The sequence below is a fragment of the Gigantopelta aegis genome, chromosome 15 (genome assembly GCF_016097555.1).
Source record: "Gigantopelta aegis isolate Gae_Host chromosome 15, Gae_host_genome, whole genome shotgun sequence".
NCBI classification, from domain to species: Eukaryota; Metazoa; Mollusca; class Gastropoda; order Neomphalida; family Peltospiridae; genus Gigantopelta; species Gigantopelta aegis.
Window position 1 is genome coordinate 25,683,066 of NC_054713.1, and position 16,666 is coordinate 25,699,731.

The 16,666-nt window shown below is 35.9% G+C and overlaps 1 protein-coding gene across 2 annotated transcripts in view; it reads left to right on the top strand.

Moving 5' to 3' along the window:
- LOC121390424 (caspase-3-like) overlaps positions 1–16,666 on the top strand; it is a 39,605-nt gene that overhangs the window by 5,911 nt on the left and 17,028 nt on the right. For both annotated transcript variants that reach the window (XM_041522235.1, XM_041522234.1), the window contains exons 2-4: positions 3,722–3,913; positions 5,741–6,089; positions 7,535–7,578. In XM_041522235.1, the coding sequence (XP_041378169.1) occupies positions 3,782–3,913; positions 5,741–6,089; positions 7,535–7,578 (525 nt within the window). In that variant the 5' untranslated portion in view covers positions 3,722–3,781. The remainder of the gene's footprint in view (positions 1–3,721; positions 3,914–5,740; positions 6,090–7,534; positions 7,579–16,666) is intronic.

Here is a 16,666-nt window from a genome sequence, read left to right on the forward strand (position 1 = left end):
CTAAAAGAGAAATGTATGCAAACTACCCCCAGAGCCAGGACTAGAGCTAAAAGTAAACCAGGGTCGATTCGTGCCTCTAACTGAGTCGTTCCGCGCCATGTTTCGTTTCATTTTGCCCTAATTTTTATTTGTTAATAAAGTACATTTATTCATTGATGTATCCTATACCCGTTGTTTTTTAGATTTCACAGGGCAAAATATCCGCCTGGTCCTCCCCCCCCCCCCCCCACTTCATTCATTCCATATATATACGGCCCATTCATTCGTCCGGATCCACACACACACACCCCCCCCCCCCCAATCCCTTTTGAAAACCGACCATTATTATCATATTAACTGTTCTAAATGCTGTAAGAGGCGCAATGTGTAAAAGGAGAGATTAGTAATAACATTTGGAAGCCCCCCCCCCCCTCCCCCTTTTCAGAAATCCTGCATCCGTGCCTGATTTAGTATCAAATTTAAAACCACACTTTGTTTCTACTTCCATTCGGACTAGCCTGCACTACTGTAAATTGTAAGGTATCAGGTTGTTTCGACCCCAGATGTTTAATGTCAGTAATGTTAAGATAAATATATTGCTATGGAAAATAAAATAATAATTTGGGTATAAGCATGTTAATACCTACCAAAGAAACATTTCTTTATAATTTCTAATGTAATAATTAATTAAAATGGCTCGCTAATATGAATTGTTTGCTTACATCTGTAAGTAGTCTTTTTACACTTAATTAAACGCATGCACACACACACACACACACACCCTACTTTACTTTGTCAAAACATTGCACACAAAGTAATGATATCTAAAATAAACAGCAAAACACACATTGATTAAATAGTATCATTTAATCAAACACAAACCGAGATGTGACCGCAGGGCTGAAATGACTAGGGTTATGGGGTTATAACTGACAGGGGCCAAAACCTCTAGGGCCAAACATGCACCGGGGCTGAAACGTCTGAAAAGCAATTGTAATATATTAACCATTTTGATATGGTATGGGTTTTGAAGCGGAACATCCAGATTAATTCTGAATATTCAATATTCAAGAAAAATAACTGGAAACGATGTGTGGTGGACCATAAATTCCATATTAATAATACACGTGAAATTAAAATAAATTTTAACCTTATTGTCACATGTAAACCATAGACCTACAATGTATATAGCCCAGTGGCAATATAGTCACTTATATTTGTACATTTATAGGGTGATGTAAATTGAATAGCCCTTCGAGTTTTTTTGTTTGTTGATTATTATTACTATTATTTTTTAAATGTCCACTATCATTTCATGTTAAATAGATATTATTTTGAGATGTAATATGCACTTGAACGTTGTTGATACAGGTATGTTTGTGTATGTATGTTTGTGTATGTATGTTTGTGTGTGTATGTTTGTGTGTGTTAGTGTATGTGTGTTTGTGTATGTATGTTTGTGTGTGTTTGTGTCTGTATGTGTATGTATGTTTGTGTATGTATGTTTGTGTATGTGTGTGTGTATGTGTGTGTGTATGTTTGTGTGTATGTTTGTGTGTGTATGTTTGTTTGTGTCTCTGTGTGTGTGTGTGTGTTTGTGTATGTTTGTGTGTGTTTGTATTTTTAATTGTTTATACTTAACACAAACTGGCAAATTGTAAACATATTGCTTTATTTTTATCAACACAAATTAATATACTTCTGTCAACAAAAACTTCTGCATTTGACATGATAGTTTTTCTTTGATGCCGCACACATGCTATTTAAAGATACATAACATACCCAGACGATTACCCAATTTTCAGTTTGTTCGGTCACAACGTATTATGAAAAACTGGGGGGCTAGCTACCCCATAAACCAATCTATTTACATGTATGACTTGTTTTTAAGGAATATACATTATGCATGAACCCTGACATCAGAATATGTTTGTTAAATTAAGTAAACTTTTCCAAAAACAAAGTGCACAAATGAGGAAAAGACAAGTAGACATTCAAAATATGTTTATACATGTAGAGAAATTATAGGGAAATGTATACACAACTGCCATTTTGCACTGTACACAGTATATTAAATAACGTGTAATATTAAACAAATTTACAGGTTTACACCACTGTCATTGTCAAAGTCTCGTCTGCTTCGCATATTCATTGCATAAAGAGTTTTGGTAACTATTAAATGTAACGTGACACGCGTCACTCTTGTAAAACAATAGTCCTGTTTACTGATGTATCTGAAGAATGTCGACATTAGACTATGACATGTATTTAATGTCTTCACAACAGAAATTGGCATGAGTATTAACATTTGTTGGTTGATTTTTAGAATAAATAGAACAGTGTAAAACATTATTTCATCAAATCGATCGTACATTACAGTGCATGTGCACAGAAACCATTTCCCATTAATAGGCTTGTTCATGATTACTCAAGGATACCAACATTTTGGTCACAATTAACGTATGCCAAAACGTACTAGTACGTACCAAAATGCACAAACCAAATCATATCCATACATGTTTGTACCTCTATGCCAAAAATTCCCAATATATTTATATATATTATATAATTTTTTATTTAATTATGTCTGTTCCAATAAATTAATTCAACAATTGTGGCCTGAAAAAAATATCCAAAGTATGATTTACTCACATTAAATTTTCCCAATCCCATGAGAAGTGGGACCATGGCAAAAATTCTTGGATAAATCCATGAAGGTTGAATGGTGAATATATATATGTCACTACCAATTTGTCAAAAAGCTAATTCAGATTTGTTAGTATGTGTACAGCCATTTTAAAAAATAATTCTCTCTAGCTAAATTTTACTTGAATTTTGATGCAGATTTTCTGATCAAATATTGGCCAAATTGCTATTAATGTTTGGTATTATTTGGCATTTATTACTGATGTCTTTCTGCCAGTTGGATTTGAACGAAAATACCATTTTCCTTAGTCAAAATCATGTCTCGATCTTCACAAGGCAAAGTTGAAAAGGCACTTTGGCAAAAGTTGTGATTGTCTTAATTCATAAAGCATGCATGTGCCTCATCTATAGGAGGACTGCCACTCTGAGAAGATCCTTTACAGGATGTTATATCCTTCTTGAAAAGCATTGGATCTGTACCCTGCCTAAAAGGTGGGAGGTATTGTTGATAATTAATTTCCACAGGATCAATTTTAATTTTTTAGAGACATGGAAAGTGTTGCCTTCATGTTAATAACAAAAATTAGGGCACTTGAGGCAAGTTGGAGGGACACCTTAGGCAGACTTTTTATTTCACAAGAGGGGCACAAAGGCATCTTATATCTTACTTTCTATCAAGTTTTCTCACACAAAAATGTCAAAAATGTTTTCACCTTGATGCCTTGCATGGACTCTAGCCTATCCAGTTAGTTTGATACGGTTGCCTTTTATAATGACCAATGGCAAGTGTAGTATTTATTACATATATACAACACGAATGTATGAGAAAGACATGGTGACCAATCAGCTTGAGCACCCCAGCATTGTTCTTGCCATCGACAACATCTGATTTTCTGGGCACAGTGGCAAGTACTTGCTCCTGTCATTGCCGTGGTAAAATTTGAACCCTAAATTCCAATTTGGTTTGATGATAACAAGAAAGTAAAAATGTTTTGGAAATATTTGTTAAGATAAAAATAAAACAGCAGTACTTAGACACAGTAAAGAATGTTGTGTGCTGCATGGAGATTGAAAGTGTGTTTTGTTTTATATATAGGTTCACTGTATCTAACTTGAGAGTGCTAATGTAGAACAAGCTGATGTTTGGCTGTAAAGAATGGATGACATCCAGACTGAGGCAATCCGCCGGTCAAGAGTTTTTTTAGTGAAGACATTGATCCTCGATGTTTTGTGGGATTATCTGCTTGAAAAAGGAATATTCAATGATGAAATGAAAGAACGTATCCAGGTACATTGTTGCTGTTATATCAAATAAACATGTGCATATATGTTGAAACTAGTCTAAAATTTGTATCTCATTACAATGACCACGTTCGTCCCTGGGTCACTTTGTCGTTGTATCGAAATTGTTACATGTATATCGAAATTACCATTATAAAAAATTTGTTTTATTTAATGACACCACTAGAGTACATTGATTTTTATGCAAGGGATATTTTATATGCACCATCCCACAGACAGGATAGCACATACCACATCATTTAATATAGCAGTCATAGTGTACTGGCTGGAATCGGAAATGGCTGGATAATGAGAAATAGCCTAAATGGACCCAATGACGTGGATGGACCACAGACCATTATTAAATATTAAGTATATTATTATTAATCAAGGCGCATTTACTGTCAATCTAATCGATTGGTACCTAATTTCGTTTACAAAATGTCATAAAACTAGTAGTCTTGATTGTTCGAAGTTAATCCTTTAATTGAATGAGACTAAAGACTTATTTTCAAAAGCAATACACGTCTACGTATTTAACCGACATCGGTAACTTGGACATCATGTGACACTGTCGGCTTGCAATGAAATCAAGAATGACAAACGGCTGTATGTACTGCCAACATGTTACGACATCTGTTATTATGTAATGTTGTTGTAAAGAAGTGTTTTCAGATGTCAGATGCACGTTTGTTCCCAGTTTGGAAGGTGTGAATTCCGGTGTAATGAACAGAATAACATTGATGTATGTTCATTCCCTACAATTTGTGGTCTGATAGTGTAAATGTCATGGTAACGATGGTCGTTGTAATGAGGTCTGACTGTACAGTATAAATACAGGAGAATCATGTTGGCTTGAATGTAGAATGGTCAAACATGCTGTTAAACTCATAACAATAGCAAAGTAACACACTTATAAGTAAACCCTTTTATTTTGCAGTGAAGGATAGTACAAGCGTTAATTGGGTCAAATATAAGCCTCCTCTCAAACAAATATGTTAGAGAAAAGTCAGCATAATTAATATTTCACTCAACTTGGTAATCTATCAAATTTCAATTACATGTAGCAACAAGAGACTAACTGTGGTTATTGTAATTAATTGACCTCTTGTCATATAACCTACATGTACACATTAACTTTACAGTGTGTTCCTACTGGAAGAGACCAACAGAGGTCACATTAATTAATTGACCTCTTGTCATATAACCTACATGTACCCATTAACTTTACAGTGTGCTCCTACTGGAAGAGACCAACTGAGGTCACTGTAATTAATTGACCTCGTCATATAACCTACATGTACACATTAACTTTACAGTGTGCTCCTACTGGAAGAGACCATCTGAGGTCACTAATTAATTGACCTCTTGTCATATAACCTACATGTACACATTAACTTTACAGTGTGCTCCTACTGGAAGAAAACCATCTGAGGTCACTAATTAATTGACCTCTTGTCATATAACCTACATGTACACATTAACTTTACAGTGTGCTCCTACTGGAAGAGACCATCTGAAGTCACTAATTAATTGACCTCTTGTCATATAACCTACATGTACACATTAACTTTACAGTGTGCTCTTACTGGAAGAGACCATCTGAGGTCACTAATTAATTGACCTCTTGTCATATAACCTACATGTACACATTAACTTTACAGTGTGCTCTTACTGGAAGAGACCATCTGAAGTCACTAATTAATTGACCTCCTTGTCATATAACCTACATGTACACATTAACTTTACAGTGTGCTCCTGGAAGAGACCATCTGAGGTCACTAATTAATTGACCTCTTGTCATATAACCTACATGTACACATTAACTTTACAGTGTGCTTCTACTCCAAGTGAGAGTAAGCGGAGATTGATATCTGACCTACTGCGAAGACCTAGAGAAGCATATGAAGACTTTCTAACATGTCTGGATTTAGCTGATCACAAACATTGTGCTGACAAGATCAGAGAGAATGAGTACCAAGTGAGGCGGGAGCAGGGCTGCCTGTCTGGTGTCCCTGACAACACGCCACATAACGAGGTGCCAGCACTGTCATCCTATTGTCCACCACAAGTGAATTTAGCATTGACTCAGGAAGCAACGAGTGACGTAGATATGTCTGATCGCAGCAACACAACACCATATATCTGTAGTCCAACTCCTGACACTGACTGTAATCCCTCGGGTTTGTACAAATACACTGTTTACTACTTGTTCCAGTTAAAACACCAGTTAGTTAATGTATTGCCAGGTGTTCTGTAGGTCTGCACATATAGGCCCTTCCCAAAAGAAAGTGGCACAGAAAATTCCCAATTTGTACTAAATATTCCCAGTATATATATGTATATATATTAATTATTATAAATTAATTTGACAGTGGTATACTGCATTATTCATATCCCATGTACATGTATTAGTTACTGACGCTATTGTTCCTACTCCCATCAGACATGGGGCACCATGGTGAAGTATTTTTGCATGAATCTCCGACTGCTGTATTATAATAATTAATACAATTTTCTTTCCATCTATACATTTATGGCAGTCTGATTGCATGGTGCTTACTTTTTTTGCATATTACCTCAATGAACCAAACAAATTAACCCATGCCTAAAAAAAACCATGCCTCCTACTTCAACTCTCACAACTTTTTTGCAACTTGTCAGATATGTTTATATATTTTGAAAAAAACTTGTATAGAAGATGCAAAAAGAAATAAAATATTTTAGAACATAAATACAACTTAACAGTACACTGTTTGTATGGTAAGATAATGGAAAATGCTAAAGCAGAATACACACAATCATTGATGAAAAGGGTAATTGCTAATGAAATGACACTTATAAAGAAATGTAGCCATTGTAGGAAAGTTCATATCAGAAACCTACAACGCATTGTTCTACAGCACTATAATAGAAATTATACAGTTCCTCAAATTGTGTAGCTGTCTGAAATGTTCCTTTCAGGAAATATAAACTGAACAACATAAATCGGATAATCTCTTGCAATATAACCAGATGAGTTGTCAAAATACACGTGTGGGGATGGGTGGCTAAGATTAGTGAAAATGTCTTTGTATATTAAAATTACATCCTTTACCAAATTTGTTAATTAATAATAATAGTAAATCTAAACAAAACAAACTCAGACTTGTATGGTTTAATTTTTACATAATTAATTATCATTTAATAGTTTTAGATAGGCTCTATCATAGATGCATAATGTTGACTTTCTGCCAAACATTTTGTTAATTTTTGTTTTGAAATGCAAAGATTATATATTCAACAACATGTCTGTAAAATAGTACAACCAAATTATTTCATTTACTAGTGGAAACAAACTTATTTCAAAATCTATAGAGGGTGAGCAAGAGGATAAAAGTGAGACATCACACTTACTGCTTACATGTAGATCACCAATAGATGTTTTGTGCCTGTACATCTTTAAGCCTCCTACAAGACATCATACATGTATCTCAGCAAAACAATTTACCAGTGAGATGCACATGTACATCCCATTCCATCAGCGATATTATCATACAGGTTTTTTTGGGGTTTTTTTATAGAATGATGCCCTGTATCATTAAATCAGATGTGAAAGTTAAAACACATTGATTATTTCTGTTTTCAGATGGTATCAGTGCTTATGCTTTAAACAGACGTGTTTCTAGCAATGTGAGTACATGTATTATTTTTAGTGTTTTCTTTAGCTTGTTTTAGCATGGTGCAGCACCATGCCTCAATAGTCAGGTGCCATCATGTCTTAATTAATCAGTGCCAAGCTGCCCTGAGATTACACAAGCCTTTTTCAATAATTAATTCTAAAATTGCCTTTATAACGTACTCAGAAAATGTATTATAAACTATACCTGTTATATATATTACCATTCATTTATTAAAAAAAGAAAGAAAGAAATGTTTTATTTAACGATGCACTCAACACATTTTATTTACAGTTATATGGCGTCAGACCACACAGATTTTGAGAGGAAACCCACTGTTGCCACTACATGGGCTACTCTTTCCGATTAGTAGCAAGGGATCTTATATTTGCGCTTCCCACAGGCAGGATAGCACAAACCATGGCCTTTGTTGAATCAGTTATGGATCACTGGTCGGTGCAAGTGGTTTACACCTACCCATTGAGCCTTGTGAAGCACTCACTCAAGGTTTGGAGTCGGTATCTGGATTAAAAATCCCATGCCTAGACTGGGATCCGAACCCAGTACCTACCAGCCTGTAGACCGATGGCCTAACCATGATGCCACCAAGGCCGGTCAATCATTTATTAAAGCAAGCACATTAATTGCATTTATTTTATTTCAGTTTTGGTTTTTTGTATTTAATAAAAAACAAAATGCCCTTAAAATGGTGAAAATACCCCAAAAGTGTTTAGTCTACTATGCCTTGCCAAATTTCTTAGTAGAACTCTAATTATTGTAAGTGTTAATATGTGGGTCTTAAAGCTCTTCAGAAATTAATTAATATTTTGTAAATATACCACAGAAATGAAGACATAATTGAGAACATATTAATAGTTTGATAAAAAAATTGTCAGACAGCTTTTACAAACAAGAACCCAAGCAGAAGATGGCTGCTGCTACTTCATATTTGGGATTGGAAAGTTTCGGTTTGAATGTTTGTAATGTATTTTGAACAAGTCTTCCTTTTTAATGGGTTTATACTTGTGTATATACCTGTTTTTGTGTATGTGTATATTCTTGTGTACACATTTACCTACAGATGCACGTGTGTGCACTTACATCTAATTACGGTTTAACTATATGCTGTCCTGAGCACCCAGCTTGGCTGTTGAGGCTGCTTTGGCTGCATCTTCATAAATCACGGCTAATATTCGTTCCTCGTATTCAGCCTTGATACATGTAGTCAAAATTACTGATATCCACTACTAGCACCCTCTGTTGGAAGAAAATTTGTCACACCGATTATGTCCCTTACACGATGACATCGCTGACCAATCACAGCATCGGTGACATGTGACAATCTCGAAAGCAATATCAGTGTTTTCCCGCCAACATGGAGTTTACATAACAAGGAATCTATAAGGAGCGTTGCGATTTGTTGCAATCAGATCTCATCGCATCCAATGAAATTTAAGCATTTTGTGGCACGATTTCTTGACGACATGTATCAAGGCTGAATACGAGGAACAAATATTAGCCTTGATTTATGAAGATGCTTTGGCTGTTGAGGCTGCTTGGCCAGATTTGAGGGTGAATTAAGCCACGATTATGTATCTGCCTAATGGCTTTTTTTTCAGTATTTTAAAATACACCTGTAACGTCACTGTATTGTCTCAACGCTCCATTATTTTTCAGTAATGGAGCGATGATTCAATAACTCTCCATTACTAAGTTATGACAGGTCACCCAAATATAGGAATGGGCAGGTTTTACATAGTAATCGATACTTGAAAATATCTAATTAACACAAAACCATAACTAAAAAAAAAGTTTACTCCAAAAATATCCGTACAAGCTGTCAGGAGGTTAATCCGTACAGTCATTTTGTTATAATATCACACAAAATCTTGGTGTTGTAGTTTAGTTCCATTTATAGTCGTGTTCCTGTTCAGCTTAAAATCTGAGAGGTATCCATTGCTTTTTTATTCCTGTTTGACAATCCTTGAATAAAGTTGTGGCCAACGATTTTCACAATAGTATATCTGTAAAATATAACATGCGAAGGCTATACTAGTTAATTCCGATTGTGAAAAAGAGTATGAAATTAAACAAAAACTAAACCAATCAATTCAATATAGACTAGATTAATTCCTCTTTTTTTTCCAAGATTCAGTTTAATCAATCAGAATAAGGCATGAGTTCGACCCGTACCCCCCTTTCAGTGATTACGGTTAGTTTTAGTGTTAGGGTTAGGGTTAGTCTTTAGAGCCTTGATATAGAGGTGGCGATCAATCCTACGACGGACCTATCATGCGTCAGTGGATATTTCTATCAGAGCAACGTACACTCCAGCCGGGGAAGTACAGGGGGCAGGGATTAATTACAATACTAGAGATGCTTTAATATAGGTGTTTGCCTATTTAGTTTTTTAACTGTACAAACATTTTGCTAACCAAATCATAAAAATATAAATTACTTACTTGTTTTATGCATCTTGTATTGTTCGTTATTCTGTACAGGCTCACGGAAACCACACACACATTGTTCGACATTCCATTTGTAACATTTCTGCTAATTCACAGGATAGAATCCATTCGTCATTAGACGGTGTTTTGTCGTCATTCAAAGATTCAAAATGCGATATTGTACAACATCCACCATTACCATCAAATGATATGAGCATTTCACCAATGCATCATCACCATGTAACAAGTTCAGTATTTAGTATCTTGAATCGTATCCAAGTTGAAAGTAGAGTCTTTGTATGTGGATTGAGTTAGAATAAATTTAACAAATAAACAGTAACCAGAACTTGTCGACTCATCGTCAGCCATGCCGCCACAAACATATCTCAACAAAATGGCGGTTTCATTGCATGTGTCTTGACTTCAGGATATTGTACCAGACCTGTCAACCTTTAGTCAAGAGAAAGCAGGAGGTGTGTGTTGAAAAAGCAGGAGATTTTGTCAAAAAGCAGGAGATTTGTTAAATTCACACAATTTAACCCAAAATCGCAAGATTTAAAAAAAACATTATTACAATAAGTTATATGAATACTTTATAATGTCATATATACTTCTTAACCTTAGATCTTGGCATTTTTAAAGTTTAAATATTATTATGATTTAATACATATTTAAAAAAAATAAAATATTTTATCCAAAAATGTTAAGAACATGAACAAGAAATAAAAAATGTAATTAGTACATTTACGGTATTACACTTACAGCCTTACAGGTTGCGTTACAAACCAAAGACAAATTTATATAAATCTTATAAATTAATATTCAGTTTTTACTATAATGAGGAACGGTGGCGTGGTACTTATTTAAAATCATTATAATGATGCAATAAACATTGTATTTTCATTAATCATAAGTAAAACCTCATTACTGACATCGTGTGAAATATACCGGAATTATACCCATTTCCGTGAGTAACTTTATGTCAATGTCAAACACAACATTTTTTAATTGTGCAAAAATAATTTCTTGAAGTGTACCCTTATAACCAACATTTTACTGCACAAACATACAAAATTAACTGACACAAGTATGTTTATACAGCTAATTGGTCTTTTCGTTGTCTTGCTGTGACATGTGATTTTAACATGCATCGTGTGTATCGCTGTCAACTCGGAGTCTGGCAGTTCAGATTCGTCATAGTTTCATTATGTAATCCAGTGGGAAGACATTTTACAATTTAGAGGTGTTATTAGAACTAAATTGGATAGTTTTTTTTTTTTATATGGCAACATTGAATGTCAATACACAGCCTGTTGAATTAGCGGCAACACGCTTCGTAGCCATTACGATGACAACAAACATAATACCACATCATTTTATAAACTCCATGTGCTTTTTTAACAATATAAATAGGCTATCCCACAATTCTCACTTCGGCAAAGGTTAAACAGTCGGGACAATTCGGCCTGTTACATTCTCAGAAACCGAAAGTGGTCGACATTTTCCGAATGAGAAAAAAAGGCAGAGTTACTTCCCTTCTTTTATTTTGACAAAAGAGGATCGATTTTTTTTATGCTTACAAAAATGTCATTTAACAGGAGAAACTGTCTCCTGCACAGGTGACAGGAGATTTGATCAAATACCGGGAGACTCCTGCGGAATCCGGGAGGGTTGACAGGTCTGTATTGTACAGGGTGAAGCCAGTATACATGTACATATGTACATATACTGGACAGCATTTTACGGTATTGTACAGGGTGAAGCCAGTATACATGTACATATGTACCTACTAGATGGCATTTTACAGTATATTGTACAGGGTGAAGCCAGTATACATGTACATATGTACCTATACTGGACAGCATTTTACAGTATTGTACAGGGTGATGCCAGTATACATGTATATATGTACCTACCTAGTGGCTTTTTACAGTATATTGTACAGGGTGAAGCCAGTATACATGTATATATGTACCTACCTAGTGGCTTTTTACAGTATATTGTACAGGGTGAAGCCAGTATACATGTACATATGTACCTATACTGGACAGCATTTTACAGTATATTGTACAGGGTGAAGCCAGTATACATGTATATATGTACCTACCTGGTGGCTTTTTACAATATATTGTACAGGGTGAAGCCAGTATACATGTACATATGTACCTATACTGGACAGCATTTTACGGTATTGTACAGGGTGAAGCCAGTATACATGTACATATTATGTACCTACTGGACGGCATTTTACAGTATATTGTACAGGGTGAAGCCAGTATACATGTACATATGTACCTACCTGGTGGTTTTTTACAGTATATTGTACAGGTTGAAACCAGTATACATGTACATATGTACCTACCTGGTGGCTTTTTACAATATATTGTACAGGGTGAAGCCAGTATACATGTACATATGTACCTATACTGGACAGCATTTTACGGTATTGTACAGGGTGAAGCCAGTATACATGTACATATTATGTACATACTGGACAGCATTTTACAGTATATTGTACAGGGTGAAGCCAGTACATATGTATCTGCCTGATGGCTTTTTACAGTATATTGTACAGGGTGAAGCCAGTATACATGTACATATGTACCTACCTGGTGGTTTTTTACAGTATATTGTACAGGTTGAAACCAGTATACATGTACATATGTACCTACCTGGTGGCTTTTTACAATATATTGTACAGGGTGAAGCCAGTATACATGTACATATGTACCTATACTGGACAGCATTTTACGGTATTGTACAGGGTGAAGCCAGTATACATGTACATATTATGTACCTACTGGACGGCATTTTACAGTATATTGTACAGGGTGAAGCCAGTACATATGTATCTACCTGGTGGCTTTTTACAGTATATTGTACAGGGTGAAGCCAGTATACATGTACATATGTACCTACCTGGTGGTTTTTTACAGTATATTGTACAGGTTGAAACCAGTATACATGTACATATGTACCTACCTGGTGGCTTTTTACAATATATTGTACAGGGTGAAGCCAGTATACATGTACATATGTACCTATACTGGACAGCATTTTACGGTATTGTACAGGGTGAAGCCAGTATACATGTACATATTATGTACATACTGGACAGCATTTTACAGTATATTGTACAGGGTGAAGCCAGTACATATGTATCTGCCTGGTGGCTTTTTACAGTATATTGTACAGGGTGAAGCCAGTATACATGTACATATGTACCTACCTGGTGGCTTTTTACAGTATATTGTACAGGGTGAAGCCAGTATACATGTACATATGTACCTACCTGGTGGCTTTTTACAGTATATTGTACAGGGTGAAGCCAGTATACATGTACATACATGTATGTACCTACCTGGTGGCTTTTTACAGGATATTGTATAGGGTGAAGCCAGTATACATGTACAGACCGGTATGTACCTACCTCGTGGCTTTTTACAATATTGTACAGGGTGAAGCCAGTATACATGTACATATGTACCTACTGGACAGCATTTTACAGTATATTGTACAGGGTGAAGCCAGTACATATGTATCTGCTTGATGGCTTTTTTACAGTATATTGTACAGGATGAAGCCAGTATTCATGTACATATGTACCTACCTGGTGGCTTTTTACAGTATATTGTACAGGGTGAAGCCAGTATACATGTACATATGTACCTACCTGGTGGCTTTTTACAGTATTATACAGGGTGAAGCCAGTATACATGTACATATGTACCTACCTGGTGGCTTTTTACAGTATATTGTACAGGGTGAAGCCAGTATACATGTACATATGTACCTACTGGACAGCATTTTACAGTATATTGTACAGGGTGAAGCCAGTATACATGTACATATGTACCTACCTGGTGGCTTTTTACAGTATTATACAGGGTGAAGCCAGTATTCATGTACATATGTACCTACCTGGTGGCTTTTTACAGTATATTGTACAGGGTGAAGCCAGTATACATGTACATATGTACCTACTGGACAGCATTTTACAGTATATTGTACAGGGTGAAGCCAGTACATATGTATATATGTACCTACCTAGTGGCTTTTTACAGTATATTGTACAGGGTGAAGCCAGTATACATGTACATATTATGTACATACTGGACAGCATTTTACAGTATATTGTACAGGGTGAAGCCAGTACATATGTATCTGCCTGATGGCTTTTTACAGTATATTGTACAGGGTGAAGCCAGTATACATGTACATATGTACCTACCTGATGGCTTTTTACAGTATATTGTACAGGGTGAAGCCAGTACATATGTACCTACCTGGTGGCTTTTTACAGTATATTGTACAGGGTGAAGCCAGTATACATGTACATATGTACCTACCTGGTGGCTTTTTACAGTATTATACAGGGTGAAGCCAGTATTCATGTACATATGTACCTACCTGGTGGCTTTTTACAGTATATTGTACAGGGTGAAGCCAGTATACATGTACATATGTACCTACTGGACAGCATTTTACAGTATATTGTACAGGGTGAAGCCAGTATACATGTACATATGTACCTACCTGGTGGCTTTTTACAGTATTATACAGGGTGAAGCCAGTATTCATGTACATATGTACCTACCTGGTGGCTTTTTACAGTATATTGTACAGGGTGAAGCCAGTATACATGTACATATGTACCTACTGGACAGCATTTTACAGTATATTGTACAGGGTGAAGCCAGTATACATGTACATATGTACCTACCTGGTGGCTTTTTACAGTATATTGTACAGGGTGAAGCCAGTATACATGTACATATGTACCTACTGGACAGCATTTTACAGTATATTGTACAGGGTGAAGCCAGTACATATGTATCTGCCTGATGGCTTTTTACAGTATATTGTACAGGGTGAAGCCAGTATACATGTACATATGTACCTATACTGGACAGCATTGTACGGTATTGTACAGGGTGATGCCAGTATACATGTATATATGTACCTACCTAGTGGCTTTTTACAGTATATTGTACAGGGTGAAGCCAGTATACATGTACATATGTACCTATACTGGACAGCATTGTACGGTATTGTACAGGGTGAAGCCAGTATACATGTACATATGTACCTATACTGGACAGCATTTTACAGTATTGTACAGGGTGAAGCCAGTATACATGTATATATGTACCTACCTACCTAGTGGCTTTTTACAGTATATTATACAGGGTGAAGCCAGTATACATGTATATATGTACCTACCTGGTGGCTTTTTACAGTATATTGTACAGGGTGAAGCCAGTATACATGTACATATGTACCTATACTGGACAGCATTGTACGGTATTGTACAGGGTGAAGCCAGTATACATGTACTTAAGTACCTACTAGACGGCATTTTACAGTATATTGTACAGGGTGAAGTCAGTATACATGTACATATGTATCTGCCTGGTGGCTTTTTACAGTATATTGTACAGGGTGAAGCCAGTATACATGTACATATGTACCTATACTGGACAGCATTGTACGGTATTGTACAGGGTGATGCCAGTATACATGTATATATGTACCTACCTAGTGGCTTTTTACAGTATATTGTACAGGGTGAAGCCAGTATACATGTACATATGTACCTATACTGGACAGCATTGTACGGTATTGTACAGGGTGAAGCCAGTATACATGTACATATGTACCTATACTGGACAGCATTTTACAGTATTGTACAGGGTGAAGCCAGTATACATGTATATATGTACCTACCTACCTAGTGGCTTTTTACAGTATATTATACAGGGTGAAGCCAGTATACATGTATATATGTACCTACCTGGTGGCTTTTTACAGTATATTGTACAGGGTGAAGCCAGTATACATGTACATATGTACCTATACTGGACAGCATTGTACGGTATTGTACAGGGTGAAGCCAGTATACATGTACTTAAGTACCTACTAGACGGCATTTTACAGTATATTGTACAGGGTGAAGTCAGTATACATGTACATATGTATCTGCCTGGTGGCTTTTTACAGTATATTGTACAGGGTGAAGCCAGTATACATGTACATATGTACCTATACTGGGCAGCATTGTACGGTATTGTACAGGGTGAAGCCAGTATACATGTACATATGTACCTACTGGACGGCATTTTACGGTATATTGTACATGGTGAAGCCAGTATACATGTACATATGTACCTACCTGGTGGCTTTTTACAGTATATTGTACAGGGTGAAGCCAGTATACATGTACATATGTACCTATACTGGACAGCATTTTACAATATTGTACAGGGTGAAGCCAGTATATACATGTACATACATGTATGTACCTACTGGACGGCATTTTACAGTATTGTACAGGATGATGCCAGTATACATGTACATATGTACCTACTGGATGGCATTTTACAGTATTGTACAGGATGATGCCAGTATACATACTAAAAAGCAGTCACCGTTTCTTAATTGATACATAGAGATGTCAAACGTTGTCACTGGTTTAAAACAACCATTTTATAATTTAAAAAAACCCACACATTTACTTCAACAGCATAACACACACATTTTAATGATTTGTAATTCAGTTTAGGTGGCCAGTCATGGCCATTTTATTACGAGTTCATTTACATTATAAATCATTTAGCAGGGAACAAGTGGCCACTTATGGCAGGTTACCACTGA